This window comes from Nomascus leucogenys, chromosome 13, assembly GCF_006542625.1.
Source record: "Nomascus leucogenys isolate Asia chromosome 13, Asia_NLE_v1, whole genome shotgun sequence".
NCBI classification, from domain to species: domain Eukaryota; kingdom Metazoa; phylum Chordata; class Mammalia; order Primates; family Hylobatidae; genus Nomascus; species Nomascus leucogenys.
In genome coordinates, this window is record NC_044393.1 from 100942489 (window position 1) to 100968886 (window position 26398).

Genomic DNA, 26398 nt, shown 5'->3' on the forward strand with positions numbered 1-26398 from the left:
TTACTCATGTGCTTTAAATGAAGGAAATCTAAAGTAGTAATCACTAGCATTTATACTATTAACTGTTCTGGATACTTCACTGCTATTAGCAAATTTAATCTCCTCAGCCCTTGAGTAGGAGCATTGAAATAAATAACATGTTGTGGAGTGCTTTTTAGGTTCCCTATTTGCAGCCTGTGTTTGAGTATGACTTCATTATTCTCCCTTCCACATTTTGAGATGGCTTCCTCTCTCCCATCCAGGAATTAATGGATTCTAATTACAGTGACTAAAACTTCCTTGGGGCAGCGTGTTTGAACTTTGCACCAGCTGTTGTGCCAGAGTTTAAAGTGCCAGGCTAGTTGGTAGGTAGATTTGCTTGCTTGTTGTTTGAAGAAGTGATACACACACAATGCAGAACTGAAAAGGTGCTGGAAGATTTCTAGGGTGCATGCCCCCCTTGCCTCTTTCCTGCCTAGAGGAAGCCGCCCTTACCAGTTCTTAGCCAGCTGATTGTTCATGTTCCAGGGGTGATTGTGTGTAGGCATATGGGTTAGCACACACTTTTTTTTTTTTTTTTGAGACGGAGTCTCGCTCTGTAGCCCAGGCTGGAGTGCAGTGGCATGATCTCAGCTCACCGCAACCCCCGTCTCCTGGGTTCAAGCAGTTCCCCTGCCTCAAGCCTCCTGAGTAGCTAGGACTACAGGTATGTGCCACCATGCCTGGCTAATTTTTCTATTTTTAGTAGAGATGGGGTTTCACTATGTTGGTCAGGCTGGTCTCAAACTCCTGACCTCGTGATCCGCCCACCTCAGCCTCCTAAAGTGTTGGGATTATAGGCGTGAGCCACTGCGCCCGGCTAGCACACAGTTTTGTTTTACACAAATGGTAACACAATATGCCTACTGTTGTACACCTTGGATTTTTGAATTAAACTTTTTTTTTTTTTGGTTTAAATTGTAAAAAAAAAAAAAACCTAATACTATTTGTACCCTATTAGCCATTTTTAAGTGTACAATTCTGTAGTGTTAACTATATTCACACTGTTGTGTAAGAGATTCTAGAACTTTTCCATCTTGCAAAACTGAAACTCTGTACTCATTGAACGAGTCCCCATTATTTCCCCTCTCCCCCCACCTTGTTTTTTGTTTTTGAGAAAACAAAAAACAAGAGTTTTGTTTTAACTCTTGTTTCCAGGCTGGAGTACAGTGGCACCACCTCAGCTCACTGCAACCTCTGCCTCCCGGGTTTAAGCAATTCTGCTGCCTCAGCCACCCGACTGGCTGGAATTACAGGCGTGCACTACCACGCCCAGCTAATTTTTGTATTTTTAGCAGAGATGGGGTTTCCCCATGTTGGCCAGGCTGGTCTTGAACTCCTGACCTCAGGTGATCCACCTGCCTCTGCCTCCCAAAGTGCTGGGATTACAGGTGTGAGCCACAGCACCCAGCCTGGTTTTTTTTTTTTTTTTTGAGAGGGAGTCTCTATGTTGTCCAAGCTGGAGTGCAGTGGCTATTCACAGGTGCAGTCATACAGCCACTACAGCCTCGACCTCCTGGGCTGGAGTGATCCTCCCGCCTCAGCCTCCTGAGTAGCTGAGACTACAGGCACAGACCCGGCTACCACACCAGGCATGGTGGCTCACGCCTGTAATCCCAGCACTTTGGGAGGCCGAAGTGGTTGATCACTTGAGGTCAGGAGTTCAAGACCAGCCTGGCCAACATGGTGAAACCCTATCTCTACTAAAAATACAAAACTTAACTGAGTGTGATGGCATGTGCCTGTAATCCCAGCTACTCCAGAGGCAGAGGCAGAGGCAGGAGAATTGCTTGAATTCTGGAAGGTGGAGTCTCCCAGAGATCCGAGATTGGGCTACTGCACTCGAGCCTGGGTGACAGTGAGACTCTGTCTCAAAAAAAAAAAAAAAAAGAAGTTTTCATTACAAATTGTTGAAGCAGAAGGATATTTAAGAATGTATACGGAATGGAGACACCTTTCTCTTTTTCATTTAACAATTCATCATAGAGATTGTTTCTTCATAGAGTTCATTTTTTAAAATTGTTCCAAAGTGTTTAGCGATGGGTATTTAGGTTGTTTCTGATCTTCTGATACAGACAATGTTGACTTTTTACCTTTCCAAGCTACTTTGTTTTAGTTGGGTTTCTTAAACTCAGAATGTAATTTGATTTTGTTTTTGTTTTTAACTGAGATACTTTTAGTAGTTGAATTTCCCATTTATATTTGCTGATAATTTTAATAATAGCAACTCACTTCCATTGAACACATCTGTGTGTCCAGTACTGCTCTAAGCACATTATTTAGACTGCCTTTAATCTTTCCAACTCTCTGAGCGGGGTACTAATTACCTGCACTTTACCCATGAGGAGACTCAAGGAGAGAGAGGAAATAGCTTACCAAGCCTAGTAAAGTGGAAGGCTGGGATTTGATCCCAGTCAGTTTGACTTCACATCTCTTAATTGGACTGGTATGGCATGCTACTGTGTGACAGATATGTTTGGTCTTAACTGTTTTTTAAAAATGTTATGCTTCATGTTTTTAATATGTTTTATTTATGTATTAGTATTTTTTAACTGAAGACTTGTTTTTCTCTTTGCTTTGTATTGGGTGTGTGTTCTTAGTAATAATTAAAAGGACTCATTTTTGCATATTTTAGTATAATTTGATATATTTACCCTGTATTTGTTTAGGGGTAACTATCTCCTTCCTGCTGTAATCAGTGACCAGGTTGGTATTGCCACATGTTCTTGCCTCCCCTTCCTTCTCTCCACCACCTGCTTTTGATTAATGATGTTACTAAACTTATTCTAGTGTTAACATTTATAACTTTATGTTTACTAATGCCTCTGATACTTTATCAGTTTTAAATAATATCTTTTGATGTCACTGTAAGAGGCAAGTGTCGTTACACTCTCTCCTTCTTTCCTTGTACACTGCTCAACTTCATATCATTTTTTCCGTTAAAATTTATAACATTTACACTCTGTTCTTAATTCCCAGAAAATAAAAGTCTTTTTTTTTTTTTTTTTTTTTTTGAGATGGAGTCTCACTCCAACGCCTAGGCTGGAATGCAGTGGTGCGATCTCAGCTCACTGCAACCTCCGCCTCCCAGGTTCAAGCAATTCTCCTGCCTCAACCTCCCAAGTAGCTGGGACTACAGGAGCACACAACCATGCCTGGCTAATTTTTATATTTTTAGTAGAGATGGGGTTTCACCATGTTGGCCAGGCTGGTCTCAAACTCCTGACTTCAGGTGATCCACCCGCCTCGGCCTCCCAAAGTGCTGGGATTACAGGCATGAGCCACCGTGCCTGGCCAAAGAAAAGTCTTTATTCCTACATCTTAAATGGCTTCATTGCTCAGTGTAAGTCTTTTGCTGGACTTCCTGCATTCTTCTTGATTGGATAAAGTTTATCCTCTACTAGTTCATGAACCCATACATTTTTGCTCATGGGAATGAAATTTTCCAAGTTCTTATATGTTTAAGGATATATATTTTTTCTCCTTAGTATTTTCAGTGTTTTATTTTTTTAATTGACAAATAATGTGCATATTTATGGGGTACAGAGTGAAGTTTTGATACATACAATGTGTGGTTATCAGATCAGGGTAATTAGCATATCCATCATCTCAAATATTAGATATTTTGATTTTGTAACATGCTTGATTGACACTGTGGCCAGATGTAGAATTCTTGGGTCGTACCTTCTTCCCTTGAAGACTCTAAGTGTGTGGCCCCATGTGTCCTAGTGTTAAATGTAGCCGTGTTGAAGGCTGAGGCTGATTGTACTTTCCCTGTCGTAGGGGTGTATTAGTCTACTCGGTTGCTATAATTTTGTTTATACCACAGGTTGGGTGGCTTAAACAGCAGACAGTTCGTTATTTTCTCACAGTTCTGGAGGTTAGAAGTCCAAGATCGAGGTGCCGTCGGGGTTGGCTCCTGGCGTGGCCCTCTTCCTGGCTTGTGTGTGGTCACCTTTCCTGCTGTGTCCTCACATGCCTTTCCCCTGTGTGAGCGTAGAGTGGGGAGAGAATAGGAGAGAGAGATGGATTTCTGGTGCCTCTTCCTTTTCTTAGAAGACCTTCCTCCAGTCCTATCAAATTAGGGCCCCACCCCTATGACCTCAGGTAACTGTGATGACCTCTTGAAAGGCCCTGTTTCCAATTATAGTACACTGGGAGTTAGGGCTTTAATGTATGAACTGGAGGTGGGGGGAGCACAGTTCGTTCATAATAAAGGGTAATGCATACGTTTTGCCCAAAGGTCCAGAGACTTTTTATTTTTTCAGTTTTAAATACGAGATATAGCCCCATATTTGTTGACAGGGAAAAATGTTCGTAGTATATTGTTGAATGACAAAAATCAAGTTTATTTATTCTTTTTCTGTTCCTGTTATCTGTCATTTCCTCCTGTTTGATGATGATTATTGTTTTAAAATAGATACTTGGATTCTTGGAAATGTCTTTGGAAATTCTTGGGAATTTTTATCTGCTTTGTTTCAGTATTTTTCCAGATACGTTTTTTTTTTCTTTCTTTTTGGAGACAGGATCTTGCCCTGTCACCCAGGTTGGAGTGCAGTGGCACAATCTCAGTTCACTGTAGCCTTCACCTCTGAGGCTCAAGTGGTCCTACCTCAGCCCCCCGAGTAGCTGGGATCACAGGCATGTGCCACCACACTTGGCTGACTTTTAAATTTTTTCGTAGAGGTGGTGTCTCCCAATATTGCCCAGGCTGGTGTCAAACTCCTGGAGTCAAGTGATCCTCCCTCCTCAGCCTCCTAAAGTGCTAGAATTATGGGCGTGAGCTACCACGCCTGACCCTAGATATGTGTTTTTTGTCTGCCATTTGTTTTTCCCCTTTTCTCTGTCCCTTTTCTTTTTCTTTGAGTGTTTTTATATCACTGTTGGCTGGCTTCTTTGTGCCCCTTACTCGTCTCTGAATGAGCAGAGTTCTTCTGGACTAATGGCGTGTGGGTAGGCTGGGGGGGTCCTGGGCAGCGTCTGGGGGAAGCTGTGCTCTGCCCTGGACTCTTCTCTTGCCGCTGGACTGTAAGGGTGCTTGGCCTAACCTTGCCTGCTCTGCCACCCTGTGGCTCCTCACACCGGCCTGTCCTGAGCAAGGGCTTGCTGCTCCTCTGGCTCTCCTTTGCTGAGACCTGAAGTCACCGGTTCGCCTTTGGTGTCCTCACTCGTCTTGGTTGTGTTTTCACAGCCCTTGGCAACTTGCTTCTGGGGTATTCAGTTTCAGGGTGTTTAGGTGTTATGTTATTGAAGACAGAGTTTCTTTTTCTGTAACTTGTTCTAATTTGGGTGGGTAATAAGAACAGAAGCCTTCAGAGAGATATTTACTCTGCCATCTTAAAGCTTTTAAGGCCCACAGCCAGATTTCTTTAATACACTTTGGGCATCCTCTATCTGTAAAATTAGGGAATTGTATAATGTGCTTGCTAACATACTTTCAGGTTAACGTGTTTATGGTTCTGATGTATTTACATGAAATTTGGGTAAACACTAAATATAGTGAGTGTTTTCTTACAGACAGAACCTCCACTCAATACACCAGAAAACAGAGAGTATCTTGCAGAAATTATGTTCGAATCATTTAACGTACCAGGACTCTACATTGCAGTTCAGGTAAAAACAGTTATTTTTGTGATTCCTAAAGCACCTGAGCTGTCTAGTAGTGGAAGAAACGGTTTTTTCTAAGGTTCTCCGCTAGAAGACTGCGCTGTGCGCCCTTCCTTTTTCCACTCCCTCCCCCCGTTCCCATGCCATTCAGGACTATAGGGAACGTGTCCCGTGACTTTTATATTTATGCCATTTTTTGGTATAGACGTCGTCTGGCTCTTTTTACATGCATTAAAGTCTAACGCATTTTTATCTGGATGACAAGATATAGGTGTAGATGTGTTTCTTCTTTTGGCATCTTTGACTTACTTTGATCAGAAAAACAAAATAATTACCTTTAGAGGTTTCCCCTTTCTGATTTTGGGCTCATATGAGTCCCGGTGTACTTGATTCTGAGGGACCCTGTGTTTTCATGAGCTCGCAGAACTTGTTCTGAAGCTGCGGTTCTTGGTGTGATGTTTTTTGGTTGCATTTGGTCATTATTTGCCTGCCACCTTATATAAGGGAATTGAGTGAAATTTTGGGGGATAAATGAGATGGGTGTTGCCCAAATATTTTCTGCATAATACTAGTCACTTCTAAGGAGGAGGAGGAGGAAAAGTTCCATAGAAAGATGAATTTGGAGGCCGGGCGCGGTGGCTCACGCCTGTAATCCCAGCACTTTGGGAGGCCGAGGCGGGTGGATCATGAGGTCAGGAGGTCGAGACCATCCTGGCTAATACGACGAAACCCCGTCTCTACTAAAAAAATACAAAAAAATTAGCCGGGTGTGGTGGCGGGCGCCTGTAGTCCCAGCTACTCGGGAGGCTGAGGCAGGAGAATGGCATGAACCTGGGAGGCGGAGCTTGCAGTGAGCCGAGATCTCGCCACTGCACTCCAGCCTGGGCGACAGAGCGAGACTGTCTCAAAAAAAAAAAAAAAAAAAGATGAATTTGGGCGGTGCTGCATCCTGCAGCCCGAGAGGGCTGATTCACAGTGCCTGTCAGCACAGTCCAGGCTCTGAGGATTCCTGTGTCAAAATCTATGTATTCTAGCACTTCCAAATTCATTTAACTACAGCTCTTCCCCCGGCTAACTTATTTATATTCCACGGCATTATGGAAACACCTTAGGAGACATAAGACTGGTGGTTCTCAAAGTGGTCTGTGCAGCAAGTTTACCTGGAGAATGTTTTTTAGAAGCACAGATTTTGGGCTTCATCTTCGACCAGGGTTTTCCACCCTCAGTGCTTTGGGCTGGGTAGTCCTTTGTTGTGGGCGCTGCCCTGTGCATTGCAAGGGGCTTAGCAGCATCCCTGGCCTCTGCCCACTAGAAGACAGCAGCCCCACCTCAAGACTCCCTGCCCCGACAAAGAAAATGGTACCAGATGTTGCCAGATGTTCCCTTTGGGGCAACATTTTCTTTGGTTGAAAAATTACCCTGTACCTTCCAGATTAGAATTTCTGGGTATGAAGCCTAGTAATCTGTATTTTAAACAACTCCACAAGTGACCTCATTGCCATTCTGTGGCCCTACGCCGGAAACCAATGAATTAGAAACTAAAATCTTATGATTCTATAATGAAATATCTTTTTCACTGGCTTTTCTTTGTAAAACTTTAGGTTTTTTTCTTTCTTTCTTTTTTTTATTTTTGAGACAAGGTCTCACTGTGTTGTCCAGGCTGGAGTGCAGTGGTGCAATTATGGCTCACTCTAGCTGCGACCTTCTGGGCTGAAGGGATCCTCCCACCTCAGCCTCCCAAGTAGCGGGGAGTACAGGTGCGTGCCACCACGCCTGGCTAATTTTTGTATTATTTGTAGAGATGGGGTTTCACCATGTTGCCCAGGCTGGTCTCGAACTCTTGGGCTCAAGTGATCTGCCTACCTTGGCCTCCCAAAGTGTTGGGATTACAGGCATGAGCCACCACATTCAGCCAGATTCCTTTATTGAAAACTTGACTCCTATAGTTTTAAGTACTCCACATTTTCATGTTAGTTGTCCAAGTTTGAATTGGAATTTGAGGCACAGGGGTTACAGGATGGATAGGAAAAGGAAAGAGTTACTTAGACATATTAAGTAAGAGAGTTTGTTGATTGGACCTGGAAGGAGCAGGTAGATGCTTTAGAAGGAGTTCCCATGTGTGAGTGGTTTCCATGTCTTTTCTCCAGGCAGTGCTGGCCTTGGCGGCATCTTGGACATCTCGACAAGTGGGTGAACGTACGTTAACGGGCATAGTCATTGACAGCGGAGATGGAGTCACCCATGTTATCCCAGTGGTAAGCAGAATAGTTAATATATAAGTCTCTGTAGGCTTAACACCTGATTCGAGGTAAGGATGGAATTAAAAAAAAAACACCCTTCTGTAATGAAAATACATTTTAGATGATAGTTGTACTTAGAAAAGATAGTAAAAGTTTTTTATTTTTTTTGCCACCTTACATAAGGGAATTCCCCAAGTATGTGGGAAGGAATGAAAAATATGGCCAATTATTGTGGCTTTGGCAATTTTTCAATTCATGGTGGCATAGTTCTACAGTCAGAATGTCAGAGAATGTCCAGGATGTCTCTGGATCTTCAGAGCCTCTGCTTGATCCCCATGGGTGTAACATCAACGAGAACATTTTCTGGGGTTATTTTGACATGTTGGGAGATAGACACCCATTTTGGATGTTCAGTTTGTAGGTTCAGTGCATGGCCATTTGAAGGAGCACATCTGTGTTCTGTGAAAAGATGTGAATGGCAACCAGCTCAGGCTTGGAAAATTGCTTTTTGTTTTAAAAATTTATTTAAGGGCTGGGTGCAGTGGCTCAGGCCTGTAATCCCAGCACTTTGGGAGGCCAAGGCGGGCAGATCACTTGAGGTCGGGAGTTTGAGACCTGCCTGACCAACATGGAGAAACCCTGTCTCTACGAAAAATACAAAATTAGCTAGGTGTGGTGGTGCATGCCTGTAATCCTAGTTACCTGGGAGGCTGAGGCAGAAGAATCGCTTGAACTCGGGAGGCGGAGGTTGCGGTGAGCCGAGGTCACGCCATTGCACTCCATCCTGGGCAACAAGAGCGAAACTCCGTCTCAAAAAAAAAAAAAAATTATTTAAAAGCCTAGAAGGGGAGATTGTACATTTTGGCTTGCAGAAGGCTCTTCAATACCACTTTTTGGTTTCAGAGAAGTGATTCCTAATTTGGGTTTCAAGAGATCTCTGAATTTTTCTTTTGGTCCAATGGACTATTTAAAGGAATTATCTTAAATTCATTTTTTTTGGAAAATGTATCGGAAGTGTCTGAAGAGGGTGTTCAGAGGGAAGTCAGGCTCATCCTGGTCTTTCTCCTTTGAGGTCTCCTCAGGAACCACCATTGCTAGTTACTTCTGTTATGTTACAGATATGTTTCTGCATATGTATATGGGGGGGTATGTATGTGTATATATTTACATACACACACAGCTCTTTCAAAATGCAAGTTAGGATTTTCAAAAAGCATTTCATTTAATTGAAAAAGTAGTCACCATTTCATTTTGAGAAGGTGATGGGACGATGTACTAATACTAATGCCTTTAATTCCTTGAAGGTTAGGAATCACTGCAGTGGAAAGGCTTAATGGTCGATGTGCCTACAGTCAGGGAGAAAAAAGCCAACTTCCCACCCCCATACCTTGTACTCCTGGCCATGTGTCCTTCCTGTGGGGAGGAGAGGTGGCTGCCCTGCCCTGTGAAGTGTGCTCTAGACTTCAGCCCACTTCAAGCCAGTCTCAGCACTCCTTTCCATGGATCTCGAGAAGAGTTAGTGCCCTGGGTGCAGAGCACTCACCGAGAACTAAGGCTGCCGTTTCCTCAGAGAGCTGTGCTGCTGAGATCCAAGATGAGGCCCCCGTAGGCCCCTGGCCTGCACCCCATTTGGTTCTTTGCCTATTTCTTATGTCTGATTTAGGAAAAGGAAAGAAAATACATTTCACAGCGTGTCCAGGCCCACCAAGAAAGTTGTTTGAAAAGATTTTTAATCGTATCTTAGTTCAGTTTTTCCCCCAGCTATAAAAATTACATTAGTCATTGAAAATTTGGAGAAAATAGAAAAATTTGAAAAAATAAAATTACCTTTAAAGCCGCCCAAAGACCCGTATTATACTTTTAGCTGTGTAGTCTTTAAGCTCTTTTTCTTTTTTTAGAAGGTGGAGTTTCACTCTTGTTGTCCAGGCTGGAGTGCAGTGGCATGATCTCGGCACACTGCAACCTCTGCCTCCCAGGTTCAAGCGATTCTCCTGCCTCAGCCTCCTGAGTAGCTGGGATTACAGGCATGTGCCACCATGCCCGGCTAATTTTGTATTTTTAGTAGAGACGGGGTTTCTCCATGTTGGTCAGGCTAGTTTCGAACTCCCGACCTCAGGTGATCTGCCTGTCTTGGCCTCCCAAGGTGCTGGGATTACAGGTGTGAGCCACTATGCCCGGCCTAGGCTCTTTTTCTAAGCCACGTGTGCATGCGTGTGCACACACACACACTTTAAACACAATTGGAATGTCTCATGTCTGGTTTGGGATTCTACATATAATACAATCCTAAGGTTATATTTTGCATATTAATTTAACCCTAATTTTTTTCTCTTGTGGTTAAATATTCTGTGAAAATATATTTAAGAAGTACATAATTTATTTTTCTGTTGTTGGACGTGTATCTTGTTTTAATATTTTTACCACTGTCATGAGTTGATATTTATTTAACAGTATTTTAGAAAATATTACGTGTAATGCATAGAATATAGTAATTGTGAATAGTTTATGTGTTAGAAAGCTAATATTATTTTTATGGGTTTAAGTTGATTTTTAGTAATTTGTACTTATCTTTTATCTCCATCTTAAAATACTTCACAAATACTTGGACTCTGCAGAAAGGCTAAATCTTTTTTTGCTTCTAGAAGTTAGGTATATCAGAAAAAATACCATAGGAGGAATTCAGTAAGTTGTCCTTGCAACTTTACTGGTGACTAGATGCAACTATTAGAATGAATACATCTGTAAAATGAAGTCAGCGTTTCACTTCTGTTCCCTTCTGTCTCACTTGGGGATTGTGGCACAGAAGCTGTGATGTGCTGTAACGTGAAACCTGAGTGTCTTTACCGGCTGATCCAGCGGTAGGCGTCGTCCACTCTGACGGTCAGCATCCTGCCCATCCCCTATAGAACAAGCCGGATGTGTGTCCAAGCCTGTGGCTCCTGTGGCAGGTCTGTGCCCACAGGAAGGCTGATGAGGGAGCTTTGGGCCCATCATTGCTGTGGGCATGTGGACACTTGACACCGGCCCTGCCATTGATTGGCCCAGGTTGTGGTCACCCTCCTTTCCTGGCCCCTCACAGACATGCCTTCACTGGCTTAGGGAGGCAGTGGAATGAGAGGCCCCCAACCCCCAAAACCAGTGCTATGTGCTCGACACACGGTTTCATCTGAACTGTATTATTGGCCCCAGCAGGGTATTGTTTGCCCCATACGATGGACAAACACGCTGAGGCTGAAGCATGTGAAACTTGCAAATGTGGAGCCAGGATTTGAGTCCAGGTTGTTAGAATCTAAGCCCTATGTATTAACCAAATTGCTGACTTTTAAACATAAGTAGATTTATAGTTGGCTTAACAATTTATAAATAAAACTTTTTCCTTTTTGTTAGGGAAAAAAATCTGTTGAGTTTAGTGTTCTCACAGACAGCATTACTTTTTGGAAATGAACTATCTTATGTGGTTTTTCTTTTCATATTCCTAATGAAGACATCATTTGGTTGCTTTTGGAGTGTGTCAGGTTATTGGAATAATCTGGAATTTTGAATATTAATGGAATTGCATATGCAGTCATTTTGAAAGACCTTCTGTACCGAGCTTGCAGAGGGTGGGGATTCTGTAAATGCTTGTCAGTGCTGTGAGGGGCAGACAGGGAGGCCGAGACAGGAAACCTCGTGAGTCCAGGCTGCTCTCCACCACAGAATCACTAACACAGCTGTTCTGCCTCCTCTTCTTCCCTAGGCAGAAGGTTATGTAATTGGAAGCTGCATCAAACACATCCCGATTGCAGGTAGAGATATTACGTATTTCATTCAACAGCTGCTAAGGGAGAGGGAGGTGGGAATCCCTCCTGAGCAGTCACTGGAGACCGCAAAAGCCATTAAGGTAAAAACAGACGGGAAACCGGCTGGTTTGGGGGTGAGAGAGATGGTGTTCTGCATACTTCCCCTCGGTGCCATCATCCCCGCTCCTCCTTTCCTTCCTCTCCCCTTCCCATGAGTGTGGAGCTTGATTTGTTTTACCCCTTGAGTTAAGTGGGCTGAAGATGTAAAACTTAACCTCTTCCCAACTAGATGCTCTGAGGTTCCAGCTGTCACTGAGAATAGCTTGGTAGCTGGTGCAGTGTACCAGCATCCAGAGGCAGCATTGTTCAGCTGGAGCCTCACTGCCGGAGCCTCATCTACCAGAGCGCTCCTTCCATACTGCCTCCATGCTTCACTGTAGAATCAGGAGGCGACCACAGCAGCAGAACACTGCCACCCTAGGATCCAGAGCTATTGCACAAAATTCACACACAGGTGTGGGTGTGACGTGTGGCCATAAGCATCTTCTTCCTTTACGGCACAGTTTCTGAGTGTAGCGGACCTTGATGGGGGTGAGCCTGACACCCACCCTTCTCCTCACTGCCTTCCTCCCTTCTCAGCACCTCGTAACTGAGGCTGGTTGAAGGAAAGGAAGCACCAGAGATGATTCCCGAGGTGTTTTTAGGTCAGGAGGCACTGGCATGAGGCAGGCTGTGCAGTTGGGTATGACCTGCCCTGCTTTACCTGGGACCAGAGATTCCTGGGAAGGGGGCTCTCAGCGCTGAAATGGTGACGTGGGGAAGACGTGGTCCCTTCCACATATCTCAGGGGAAGGTTTCCCGAGGTATCATTAGACATTCTTTTTTAGACTAAAATATTTCTTAAGGGGTTACCTTCTCCTTTCTTTGCCTTTCCTCCATGGAAGAATATTTGACTATTTGATCCAAGTTCCCTTGCCACTCCACATCTGTTAGAAATGTAAGTCAGAATTGAGCCCCTTCATAGTGGCTCACACCTATAATCCTAGGGCTTTGGGAGGCCGAGGTGGGAGTGTTGCTTGAGGCCAGGGGTTCGAAACTAGCCCAGGCGATATAGCGAGATCTCGTCTCTATTTCAAAAAAGAAAAAAAAAAGAATTGAGCCTTTTGTTATTGATGGCCAGGGTCCACTCCAGTGAGTCTGAGTCCTCCCTATTTCCTCCGGGATTGCTGAGCAGCACTGCCAAGGAGGGGCTTTCCTGACCCTCGTGCTGGGCCTTCACCTCTCCTCACGGGCTGTCGGGGTTCCAATTTGGACCCTGAAATCTGGGCTGATGTGCTCGATGTGACTGTGTGTCTCCCCGCTGTGAAGGCTGGGAGTAAAAGAAACTCCGTTCATAGCGTCCGAATCAGCTGCCCTGGCCCTGCTGTGTGGGGTAGCCCTGTTAGTTCTCGCCTCACTTCTCTCTTTAAAGGAACAGATCCTGAAAGGCGTGGTTTAGAGCTCCCCCCGCTTCCCTTTACTGCCATGGCCTTCTGTGGTCGTGAGCAGGCCTGAGGGAGTGTATAACGTGAACACACCACCCTTGCAGCATGAATCCTGAACCTTAAGATTAAGCCTGTTACTCTGCACCCAACTCAATGGAAGCATCTCCTAGGAAGCATTTGAGTTAAGTAAGCTGAGATGCTGTAGGATGTTGACCAGGCCTGTGAGGAGAAATGAATACCTTTGTCTCCAGTCTTGTTAGATTTGAGGTTGTAATCAGCTGACCCTGTTTCTCTGTGTCATCAAAGAACACAGGGTTGTGTAACACTTCTTGCCTGTCAGTCTTCTTAAAATTCCGCTAGAGTATGTCCAAGATACCCAGAAGATGGCTTTAGAATATGTCTCAGGGATGCTAAGAAACTTTAAACTTAATACCACAAGAATGTCTTTGGAGGTCCTTGAGAGAGCCATTCCTTCCACGGTGTGCTGAGCGCCAGCTGGGCAGCCCACCTGGTGCTTCCCGTAGGCAGTGAGTACCTGGGGGTCACCTGCTGCTTTGCTGAGGCCAGCTCTAAAGACACATATCAACACAAAGGTGTCCAGGAACATTCATCTCACCAGATACTCAGGAAACACTTCGCATCCCTCAGGCTGCCTGTCGGTGCAGGGTGGTAATTGTTAGCGAGTTCTCTCGCAGCAGCAGCAGCAGCAGCAGCAGCAGTAGCAGCATCCTGGCGGCTCCAGTCCTCCCACCTGACTCTGCTTTTCCTTTCTCCCCCAGGACCTATCACTGTATAACCTACCATGTCATTTACTTACTATGGTTGCTTATTGTTGTCTGACTCCCAGCTAGAGTGTAATCTCAGCAGGGATCTGTGTGTTTTGCTACCTTGTGTATCCCAAGTGCCTAGACAATAAATCTGTGTTGATTGAGGGACTTGGAATACCCAGTCAACAAGGTACACTATCTCTAGGCAAAGAGATGGTGTCAGTGGAGCTGACGACAGTGCTGTGGCCAGCTCCACACCAGATTAACAACCAGCAAGTTGACAGTGGCCACCCGGCTTGTGGCATGCTGGGACCCAAATGGGACCCAAAGAAGCCGCTGCAGTCAGGTTTAGGGTGTAGACAGTGCTGCACTTGGTAGTTGAGGCTGCAGCATGGGTCCGCTGGTCCAGTGTGGACAACAGTGAGGTGCCAGGGCAGGCCATAGGGGGCACCTGAGAGGAACAAGGCAAGACGAGGTGCTTTCTAGACACCTGTAGACATCATTTCAGATATGATAGCGATAGAATTGGAAAGACCAAGGCTGAGATTAATAGCTGAGTTGCAGAGAAAGCAGACTGACCTGTCCAAAGTCCAAGTGTAACCATGTCTAACATGAAAGACGATGGAATATGAGGCTTGACGCATATCCACACTGGAGTTACGATGGGGGCGGTTCTGATCCTAGGGTGTGTTTACTGCATGGGGTTCCTTGTTATTTGTCTGAGGGCAGAGACACTGGGCAGTTGTTAATGCCTGGCAACATCTTTGTGTGTGTATGCAGGAGAAATACTGTTACATTTGCCCTGATATAGTCAAGGAATTTGCCAAGTATGATGTGGATCCCCGGAAGTGGATCAAACAGTACACGGGTATCAATGCGATCAACCAGAAGAAGTTTGTTATAGACGTTGGTTACGAAAGGTTCCTGGGACCTGAAATATTCTTTCACCCAGAGGTAAGATGTTTCTTTTTTCGTGTGCTCAAGTGTGTGGATGGAGCAATACTGCCACCCAGAGTGCAGAAAGAGCAGTTCCCAGTGAAGGGCCTGTGAGCAGGGTGGCTGTCACTCCGTCTCCCTGCATCCCCCGTGCAGTTTGTCTGCTTGACAGGTTGTTCAGTTTGCCTCTCCGTAGAGCTGGTTATCTGTTTTAATAGTTAAGGATGGGTTATACCACAAATAGTTAGGAAGACTTTTAGGAGCAATAGATGATAATAGAATTAAAAGTAATCTCCAAGGGTTGTGGGTGGTCACATGCTAACATTACAAGTAGCTAATCTCAAGGACTATATGGAGGTTGTTGCCTGTGCATAAGAGTGGGATAATATATAACCTTTCTATCTTTGGTGATTGCCCTTCCTAACTTCTAATTTTAACCCTGGACAGTTGGTCCTGCTCTGTTCCTGCTGCAAGTTTGGTAAAGCTTCTGTCTAAGGCCAGCATTTCTATTATTTAGATAATCTTAAGAATTAGAAATGTCATCATTTTAACTAGTAGTCACAAGGAATTATTAGTACTTTTGCAGAAAGCAGTAATTAAGAGGCACATTTTAAGATTTACATATAATGCATTTTATTTATATTTTGGTGTATATTCCTGGCTAATTCAGTTTATATTCAGTAGGTGGGTTACAAACTGCTGTTTGTTTTTAGATGTGTATATGACTATTTTGTACAGAGAAACAGCATAGAATGTATACCTCACTAGTAATCTGAAGAATAAAATAATAACAATGATAACCTAGTGAATGCTCACTTTTAATAGTATTGATTTGAAATGGACATAGAACAGTCAAATGTCCAGTGAACAGCTGGTGAGCAACTGAATGTCCTCCTGCTTCCTCTGAGAGTGCACATTCAAGCTTACTTTGATTTTTAAAATATTTCAAATGAAATGTAATTGAGTTGAATTAGTTATACTTTAGCTTATTTAACTTATGGAATTGAATCTATGGCTGTTTATTCAATAACGTGATTATCGTGTGGATTGTTTCATGTTAAACAAACACTTCTCATTAAACAAAACACTTCCCTGCATCTTCTAGACCAGGTTTAATTAATCTTTCATTGAACCTGTTTCTTTTTCCTTATATCCTAATTTTCTCATAATACGAATATTGTCAAATGATATGTCAAAGTCATGTTTCTCACTGCGTGTCACGTAGATCATGCACACACTCTCCACTGCTCTTACTAGGCTGAATCACTGTGTATTCATGGGGTGGGGATGGTCTGTCTGTGTTGTTGTTGGTATTTTTTCTTCACTAAATCCATACGCTTTACCTCATGAGGAGAAATGTGTCATCACCACCCCACGCACACGTAGTCACATGGGATTTATTTGGCATATCCTTCATTCCAATGTGAATTCTTTTAAGTTATAATAAATTGTATATTTGTTAAAGTTACTTTAAGGAAGTGTTCATGTTGTTCTATTTGAGAGAAATGTGTAATGTTTCTTCTATATTGATATACAATTCAGTTTGCCAACCCAGACTTTATGGAGTCCATCTCAGATGTTGTTGATGAAGTAATACAGAACTGCCCCATTGATGTGCGGCGTCCACTGTATAAGGTATGAGCTGCCTGGGTAAGGTGTTTTGATTTCATTCCACAATTAAAGGCCCATAATTCTTAGAAGATGGTATTACTATCAATTACTAGTAGATATTCCTGTTTCACCTTCTGTTTCATAGGATTTGTTAAAGACAGTATAATTTTAAGAGAAAATGGAAATATGACTCAGTTAACTAGAATTTTTATTTTATTTTATTTTATTTTGGAGACGGAGTCTTGCTCTGTTACCCAGGCTGGAGTGCAGTGGTGCAATCTCGGCTCACTGCAACCTCCACCTCCCGGGTTCAAGCAATCCTCCTGCCTCAGCCTCCTGAGTAGCTGGGACTACAGGTGCATGCTGCCACGCCCAGCGAATTTTTTTTTGTATTTCAGTTTAGACAGGGTTTCACCGTGTTGCCCAGGCTGGTCTTGAACTCCTGAGCTCAGGCAATCCACCTGCTTTGGCCTCCCAAAGTGCTGGGATTACAGGCATGAGCCACCATGCCCGGCCAACTGGAAGTATTTAAGTATTGTAAATATATTTTATTATTATCTGACAAGATATATTTTAAGTTTTAGCCACACATATCGATTGAAAGTAAGAGCGATGCCCTCCCCCATGCTTTCCGTGAACTCCATTGGTTTCGTTTCATGCATATTTGGGTTTGGTGCCGATGTGGTGTTGTCAGATAGAAGTTAGAGCCCCAAATGGGACAGTCAGATAGAATATGCTCATGTTTTTTTTTTTTTTTTTTCAAAATTCTTGGATTGCAGGGAGTTTTGAAACCTGGAATGAGGAAAATCTAGTCTATGTGATTATTGAGTAAAAAGAAATCCTGCTGACAGCCAGAGATGGCCAGCAGGAGGTGATGGGCAGTTAGCCTTTCTGCACCTTTAATCAGTCTTTGCTTGAGTGAGTTGCACTGTCAGCTCAGTGGCATGACTCACTCGCCTTATTCAGACTCAGGTCGCTGAATTGTACAGAGAAGAGAATCAGGCTCAACGGACAGCACTCAGCATTGCGTCACCTGTACCTTGGAATACTATGTAGCTTTTAAAAAGAATGAGGTAAATCAATATAAATTCAGAGGAAAAGATAACTACAGTATATATTAAGTGAAAAAGGAGCTTGTAAAATTTACATATTTCATTTTATATAAAATATAGTTGGCATGTTTTTTGAATTATGTATGCTAAACTCTTAAAGTAAATAACGTATCTTTGGGGTGGAATGATGGATAACTTTTACCTTCTCCATTTTGTGTTTGAAAGTTGTTTGAAATTTTATTGTTAAAATTTTTTTATAATTAAAATTTTTTTCTGTTTAGATGACTTTTGTGGATGTAAACAAATTATAGTTCAGTTTTTACTGCATACTGTTAAACACTTGTCTAACAAAAAGTACAAAGAAAGGGAAACTAAAAAGAGACTGGAGTATGAAAATTAAGAAAGATGGCAGGTCATGCCCTTCCCACTTCAATCCCGCCTGACATTAGCTGTGTCTTCTCATCAGTGAAAGCAGCAGCAGGGAGCGATGTTCAATCTTAATCCCATCATAAAGCAGAGGAAACTGCCAGCAGTTACAGATTGCTCCTATGGGGTGGGAATTTTCTTGTTTGACAGTTTAGCTCCCTGGACTTTATAGAAGTTTTAGAGTAGAGATGGTCTTGGAGACCGTGTAGATGGAGCCCCATATTTAGTAGATAATGACACTGAGCCCCAGAGTTGGGAAAAGGTGGCAAAAGCCGCCTGGGTTATGTGCTAGGTGAGATCACGTGGCTGCCAAGTGGCATGGTTGGCTTTTAAGCCCGTTTCCCGCGTCTTTGAAAACTCATGCCTTTCCACCATATCACACTGAAAATTATGTAAAATGTGGAGGGAAGAGGATTCTTCTTTTTGTTGCCCGCGCTGGAGTGCAGTGGCGTGATCACAGCTCACTGCAGCCTTGATCTCTTGGGCTCAAGCGATCCTCCTGCTTCAGTCTCCCAAGTAGCTACAGGCACATGCCACCACAGCCAGCAAGATTATTCTTCAAAGAGGGAAACCCTGTCCCTGACCACTTTGTCACTAGGATAATTATTTCTTCTCTGTGGCTTTCAGAAGGGTGTAGCTTGGCCCTGGCTGTCAAGTTTGTGCAGAATAAATCCTGTCTTCCCTTAGCCGTCTTGGTTTTTTTGTACAGGACCTCTCTAGTGTTATGAGTACCTTGCAAGTGATAGAGAATTCAAGTAGGATTGAGAGGTGGAAGGATTGAATGTCCTAGGGCTGGCCATGCTTTCTCCTTTGTCACATAGCTGAGCTCTATGCCCCGTTGTGGGAAAGGAGAGACATGAAGGAGGTCACCTCCTTTGCCATCTTTCTAAGTTAGAGTAGACCAGAAGATGTTACGAGAAAAAATAATCCAAAATCTCAGTGTTTAGCAGCAAAGGTTTATTTCTTTGCACATGGTTCATGTCTGGTGGGGTCAGCAGAAGGCTCTGCCACCATGTTGTGGCTGCCTTTCTGGAACACATCGCCTCAGGTCCCCGCTGCCGGGGAGGAGACAGCTGGCGGGTCATTCTACCCCTCCTCCACGGGCCGTCACGTGGGTCAGCCTCCACCGGGCACTGGAAGCGGGAGGGGGATAGAATGTTTGGTGGGCACCACTGCCTCTCCTGTAGCCACCAAAAAAGGGACTTCTTTCCAAAGTATGGAGCTTGATGACTAAGTTGAAGTTTAATATTGAGGCCTAAGAATGCCCGTTTCTGTGCATTAGCCTGCCAGGTAACAGCTGCTGTAGTGTTTTTTTTCCCCATGGTGATATGAAACCGGGAGTTGGCCAACTTTTTCTGTAAAGGGCCAGATGGCGAATCATTTTGGCTCTGCAGGCCGTATGGTCTGTGCTGCATTTATTCAGTTCTGCCAGAGCAGCCGAAGACTGTGTTGAACGACTAGGAGTGGCTGGGTTCCTGTAAAGTTTTATTTACAGAAGCAGGAGAGAGCCTGTTGTAGACATGTGAGGAGTTACTTATGAAAGCCTCATTCCAATACTGTCTGGGTTGGCCTGTGATAATTATCTGTGGACCCTCCTTAGGTGGTGCCTGTCGAGGTGCGGCCTTTGCTAGTTCCTCAGCAAGTCAGTGCTGCCTTTAGGAAAGACTGTGGAAGAGTCACTGCTAAGCTCTGCTCACAGCCCAGGGTAGAATCACACACTCCTTGGCTAGGGCTCCTGCTGACTTGGTTTCTGGAAGCTGTCGGCCCTCCCAGATGGACTCACTGTGTGGGATGGACGAGGGTCCCTCCAGAAGCAGTATCTGAGCAGTGAAGCTGCACTGACAAGGTTTGCTCCTGCTTGGTGCACTCCCTGCTCTGCTCCCTTCTCTAACTCCTTTTGCTCCTAAGTGCAGCGGAGAGCATGCCCCGAATCATCTGTTAGCAAGTGCACACATCGGTAGGTTTGTGGTTTTTAAAAATAATTCTAAAACACTGTTCTGGTTAGAAGACGTGCTGCAAATACTTCTGCAGAGCACGCAGTCGCCTTTCTCTGGACAGCCACGCATTCCTGAGTCTTAGGGGTGTGCCTTTCCTCTGTCCACTATGCAGCGCTTCCAACCTGCTGGGCCACTCTTGCCGGGTAAGACGCCCTCTCTCCAGGAGTGATGCGGCCGATTCCTGACCTCTGCTACCTGTGTGCTTTCACTGGTTCCACAGCCTCATTTGGTGAGCTGTGCTAGCCACATAGACCAACAGAGTGGGTGCCCTGAAGGTGTGCTTTTGGCTTCAGAAGAGGTGGTCGCTCTCCCTCTGCCACACCTGTGCCTTGAGGCGCTCGTCTGGACCAGTGGGGCTGGGCTGTTTATATTTCAAGGGATGGTTGGTAGGAGTGAGCACTACGAAGCAAGTAGGAGGTGTGTATTTTAGGTTCTGCTGAAACCCTCCTGGCCACTGAGTTATGTTACTCAGACTAACAGACGAGGAGAGGACAAGAACATAGAAGGTGAGAATAAAAGATGGCTTGGAAAATTTAGAATCTTTTTTCCCCTAGCTTTATTGAAATATAATTTTTAATTTTTATGAGTACTTAGTAGGTATATTATTGAGGTATATTGACAAGTAAAAATTGTGTATGTATATGTATATATATATATATACACACACACACAAGAGCAGGAAAATTGTGTGTATTTAAGGTGTACAGTGTGATGATTTGATACAGGTATATACATCGTGGAATGCTTACCACAATCAAGCTAATGAACACATCCATCACCTCACACAGCTGCCTTTTCCAGTGTGTGCAGTGAGAATATGTAAGATTCCTCTCTTAGCAGATTTCTACTACACCGTACCCTCTTCCTAACTGTACTCACCATGCTGGAATTAGGCCTTCAGAGCTTGCCCATCTTCTGACTGCAGGTTTGTTCCCTTTGACTAACATCTCCCCGCTCCACAGTGCCTGGTAACTACCATTCCACTCTCTGCTTCTATGAGTTTGACTAAAAATTCAGAATCTTTAAACAAGCAAAACAGTATTTTTAGATGAAAGTAGCCATCATCTGACTGATTTTTATTTCAGTCTGACTTGTAGACGAGAGAAGGGTATTTACACATCTGCTTTATCTGTTCCGCCTCCAGGAATGACAGGGGCGGGGCCTGCGGGGAAGCCTCTGTGTGAGAGCAGGTGAAAATCAGCCTCGGCCCGCCATGGGCTTCATCCAGGAGATTAAAATGGACCAGAGTCTGGGTCCCACCCTGGGAGATTCTGATGTAATTGGGCTTGGGCTGGGTGGAGCCTGGACACCTGGATCTTAAAAGCTTCCCAGGTGACTCCAATGTGCTGTTAACTTGAGAACCGCCATCAGCGCCAGCCCACTCTTGGATCAGCCAGTGTTTAGTAACTTGCAGGCTTTACTTGAGGGGGAAGCCAATTTGAATTGCTTTGTAATGTAATGGATGTCTTTCTACTTCTCAGTTCTATTCAGGAGGTACTTGAGTACCTACTAGGTACAAGACACTGTTGTTCAATTAGGGGATTTAAGTATGTACGAGATGGTTCGGTTCTTGTCTTCAAGAGCTTATAAAAAAGCTAAAAATACTGAAATAACTCTGATGGGAACCACTACAAGCTAAATGTCATTAAAGTGAATCATGCAAATTATGGTAATTGAGAGAAGGGGCAGATTGCATTTAATTAGAGGGGATCAAGAAAGGCTTTGAGAAGCTGCCATCTGAAGCTGAGTCTGAGAGCTTGGCCTGCAGAGCTGGGGATGGGTGGACAGGCCAGGTGGAGGGAAGATAATGAGCGCAGATAGGAGAGTGGGCACATGCCTGCGGCGCCTGTTTTGGCCAGAGCCTACAGTGGTGGGGAAGGTAGTGGGAAACAAACCTAGGACGGAGAGTGGGGCCAGCAATAAAATGTCTTTAGCCTGCTCCAGCAGTCTGGGTCCAGCAGTGGGTTGGGAGTTGTTAAAAACTCTTCATGAAGTTTGTGAAGCAGATGTGAATACATCTGCTATAGCAAAGGGATTGATTTTTCTGTAACAAATTACTTGAATTGAATATATATAATTATGTTAATGCATTTTAAACTAGAGAAGCATGTTGCAGGGTAAATGAGTTATATATATAAAATAAATATATACTTATTATTTAGAGACAGAGCCTTGCTCTGTCACCCACGCTGAAGTGCAGTGGTGTGATCACAGCTCACTGCAGCCTCGACCTCCTGGGCTCAAGCAGTCCTCCCACCTCAGCCCCTCAAGTAGCTGGAGCTACAGGCGTGGGCGGCCACTTGCATCTAATTAAAAAATCTTTTTTGTAGAGTTGAGGTCTTGCTCTGTTGCCCAGGCTGGTCTTGAACTTAGCCTGGCCTCAAGTGATCATCCTGCCTCAGCCCCAAAGCACTGGGATTATAGGCGTGAACCACTGCGCTGGCTCTATTTTTAATTTTTAATGTTTAAGAGTATGTTTAAATACCTTTAATATTTGAAGAGAGAAAATCAGAAGAAAATAAATATCATTGGTTTTTTCATCTTTTCAAATAGGTCTTTTATTCAGATGAAGTCCTGGTTGAAGTGTAATATGTGAACAGATAAAAAGGTAGCTGCTCTGGTTTGGTCAGGCTAGCGGGCAGAGAAGGTTCCAGAGCTCTGCTCTTTTACCCCAGTTCCACACTAATATCCCTCATAACTTCTATTTGATGCTTCCTGTTGATAAATCCCCAAATGGCATGATTTTGTCTACTGGGAAGGGAAGGCTGATGTTAACAACTGGAAATTGGACATTGACTTGCCCAGCCCACAAGAACATTAAGACACCTGTTGCCGTGGGAGGCCGGTGGAGATGTGGATGGCGGAGCTCCGCCACTGTGGCAACATCGAGTAACGTCAGTGAGCACCTGCAGAGCGCCAGGTCCCACCGTGGGCGCTGAGCAGCCAGGGCATGTCAGGGCTGTGCTGGGAGAGCCGCAAGAGCCTGGGGTGGGCCTCCGTGTGGATAGGAGTGTGAGGATCCGGGTCTGTGCTCTCCAGTGGTGCTCGGTGGTGATGGCAGTGTCTGTCTCTGTGCTACCCAGGGTGGCCACTGAGGCCCTGAAATGTGACTGGTGCAGCTGAGGAACAGCGTTTTAAACTTTAACTGTTGTGAGTTAAAATTGCCATATGTGGCTGACGGCCATCCTATGGGAAGACTCAGATCAACTCAGGTCGGAGTGAAGGCTGGTGTGACCTGGTCAGTGCAGGGAATGCAGCATGGGAGGGGAAGGGTTTTCCAGCAGCAGGATCTGTGTGCAGCGCTAGGGTGAAGGAGAGTAGTGCGATCCTGTGGGTCTGGAGGGAATTTAGCCTCCCTGGACCTCATGTTTGAAGTTGGGAATGGGGAGTGTGAAGCCTGGGATGTGCTTGGGACCACATTACACAGGGCTTATGGGGAAGGCACAGGGGCCACCATTACCAACTGGGGCTCCGAGGAAAGACAGGCGTATCCACCTGGAGGGGCCTCGCATGGAGTTAGATTTTATCCTGAGGGCGTTGATGATTTTCTGCAGGGGTGTAACGTGACCCAACTTAAGTTCTAGAAAAGTGCTTGGGCTGCACCAGGGGATGTGGATTGGAGATGGAGTTTGGATTTAGGAAGGCCACTGTAGAACCACGCGGAGGCAGGACAGCGCCCGTATTGGGAAGTGGCTGTAGGTGGCTCATGGAGGAAGCCGGGAGAGGAGAGAGGCTCCAGAGCATAGGTGAGAGCTTGACAAGTGGGAGGAAAAGGTTCAGGGTTCTTGCTGCTTATCTAGGAGGGTGGGGGGTCATTTACTGACAGGAGATACAGGAGCAGGGCACCCTTCTGAGGCAGCGGAAGACTAGGTCTAGGTTGGTGGAGATGTTGAGTTGCATTTGTAGGTTGGAGGCTTTGCAGGTCTGGGCCAGACATGGAGATTTGAGGACCAAAGGTGTGCTCACAGAAATAAAAGGTCTGCAGATGGATGTCACCAAGGGAGAGTAGCAGGTGAGGACAAGATGGCCTTAACCTGAACCAGCAGAAAGGTCAGGCTTTTAAGGATGAGCAGAGAAAGAAGGCCAGAGAGATCGTTAGTCAGGGCTCTTCGGAAACAGAACCAATAGCGGGTATCTCACGATCTCTTTTTCTTTTAAGAGATGGGGTCTTGCTGTGTTGACCAAGCTGGTCTCGTACTCCTGGGCTCGAGCCTCCCAAAGTGCTGGAATTACAGATGTGAGCCACCACACCTGGCCACTATCTCTATCTCTATATTATCTATAAAATGTAAGGAATTGGCTTGCTTTCAGGCTGGCAAGCCCAAAATTTGTAGGAAGGCTGGCAGGCTGGAAACTCAGGCAGAATTCCTTCTCGGGGAGATGAATTCCTTCTTGAGGAAATCTCAGTTTTTGTTCTTGAGACCTTCAGCTGATTGGATGAGGCCCAACCACATTATAGAGGGTAATCTTTCCTTCATGTTGACCACATCCACAGAACACCCTCATAGCAACACCTCGGTTAGTGTCTGGTTAAATCACTGGATGCTGAGCCCTGGCCAAGTTGACACACAAAATTAACTGTCACAGAAGTCAAGAAGGAGTTGCCTGAGAGGAGAAAGAAAACTCTAGAAGCCAGGGGGCCCTGTTAAGTGGCACTGAGAGGTCACACAGGATGAGGGTCAAGAGGTAGCCCTTGGGTTCACCACATGGGGGGGCAGCCTTGTGAGAGAAGCTGGGCAGAGGCCAAATCACAGCAGTTGCAGGCTGAAGAGGGGGTGGTTAGAGGAAAGAAGATGTGTGGGTAATCCTTGTAAGAAATTTGCCGTTAGTTGTTATGTCCCTTCCCATCAGGCAGCTGTTCAGAGTCGGACCTGGAGATTGGCTTGGATTTCTCCTAGGACACCGTTGGGTATCATAACAGCCCGTGTTTTAGACATAGGTTTGTTCAGACTTTGCTGGGATTGCAATCTCTGGGTTCAGTTCGACAGTAAAAAGCTCCAGTTCCTAAGGAAGTAAAACTTTTCAAGAATACAATATAGAAAGAGCAGGGGCTTCTAATAGAGCTGTCCTCTTAACCTGTCGTGGTCGTTGGCACGTGAATAGCAGGGAGAGGGGAAGGCGTGTCTGTGAGCGGTTCTTTACCTTGCACCTGCAGTTACAGAGGATGGCTGATAGGTGGCACTGTGTGTCTGTTAAATGGAGTTAAGAAAGAGAGCCTCTTAGTTTTACAGGAATGAAAATTTTTGTTATTTTTAATACCACATTCGATATTAGGAACTTGCTGTTAATATAGATTTTATTTCAGATCTTTCTGCATAAATTTCAGGAGATTAATGGGTTACATGTGGCGTTTATAATGGTTTGTGCTGTGACATTCTTTTACCAGCATAAAGACAGGGCCTTTCCATCTGCAGAGGTGGTTTAAAATGGAGATTTTTATTTGGCATCATGAAATAACACATTTATCCGGCAAGGTAAGGTTGTGGGCTATTGAGAAATCCAGTCGACATAGTGAAATGAATAAACAGACGGTGGCTGGCCCTGGGTGGGAAGCGAGGTGTGCTGTGAGATGGGGTTGAAGGGAGGAGGGTGGTCAGAGGTTCACTGAAGAGAACTTGGACTCTACACATGAGCAGAGTGCATAATTTCCAATCTAAAATTCATGTTCAATTTAGAAAATTTGAGATGTAAAAAACACTTTTACAAAGGAGAAGTTACTCCTTTGTAGTTGCTGTTTTTTTTTTTTTTTTTTTTTTTTTTTTTTTTTTTTTTTTGAGACGGAGTTTTGCTCTTGTCACCCAGGCTGGAGTGCAGTGGTGTAATCTCCAGTCACTGCAACCTCTGCCTCCTGGGTTCAAGCGATTCTCCAGCCTCAGCCTCCCAAGTAGCTGGGATTACAGGTGCCCGCCACCACGCCTGGCTAATTTCTGTATTTTTAGTAGAGAAGGGGTTTCGCCATGTTGGCCAGGCTGGTCTCAGACTCCTGACCTCAGGTGATCCTCCCACCTCGGCCTCCCAAAGTGCTGGGATTACAGGTGTGAGCCACCGCGCCCGGTTGTTGCTGTTTATGTTACTTCGTCCTTCCCTTTTATTTCCATGAACTGTAAATGGTAGATAGATATAGCCTGGGGTATTTATGTTCCATATGCTATGTATTAACAGCATTATGTTGTGAGCACTTTCTTAAGCGATTGGAATTCTTTAAAAACATGGTTTGTAATGAGGCCTGATGCTCCGTGCTGTGTCTGTTTCGATACCAACTCTTTCTTCTGTATTTAGGTTTTTGACACTTTTCTAGCTTAGGTCAAGATTTATTGCATTACCAGGACATGTATGCTTTTCTGGCATAATCTGGCATACACAGGAGTCTGTAACTAATGGTGCTTTTTGAGTCAAATGATTGTGATTTAAGAATCTGCTGGCTTGAGCGAAGCAGATACTTTCTGGCTAAAATGCTGACCTGGCTTAGCCGGTTTTTGAA

General features: G+C 44.6%; 1 protein-coding gene across 3 annotated transcripts in view; it reads left to right on the plus strand.

The window, feature by feature from the left end:
• ACTR3B (actin related protein 3B) overlaps window positions 1–26398 on the plus strand; it is a 1003497-nt gene that overhangs the window by 50591 nt on the left and 926508 nt on the right. For all 3 annotated transcript variants that reach the window (XM_030826236.1, XM_030826237.1, XM_030826238.1), the window contains 5 exons: window positions 5536–5631; window positions 7773–7880; window positions 11602–11745; window positions 14676–14849; window positions 16374–16466. In XM_030826236.1, the coding sequence (XP_030682096.1) occupies window positions 5536–5631; window positions 7773–7880; window positions 11602–11745; window positions 14676–14849; window positions 16374–16466 (615 nt within the window). The remainder of the gene's footprint in view (window positions 1–5535; window positions 5632–7772; window positions 7881–11601; window positions 11746–14675; window positions 14850–16373; window positions 16467–26398) is intronic.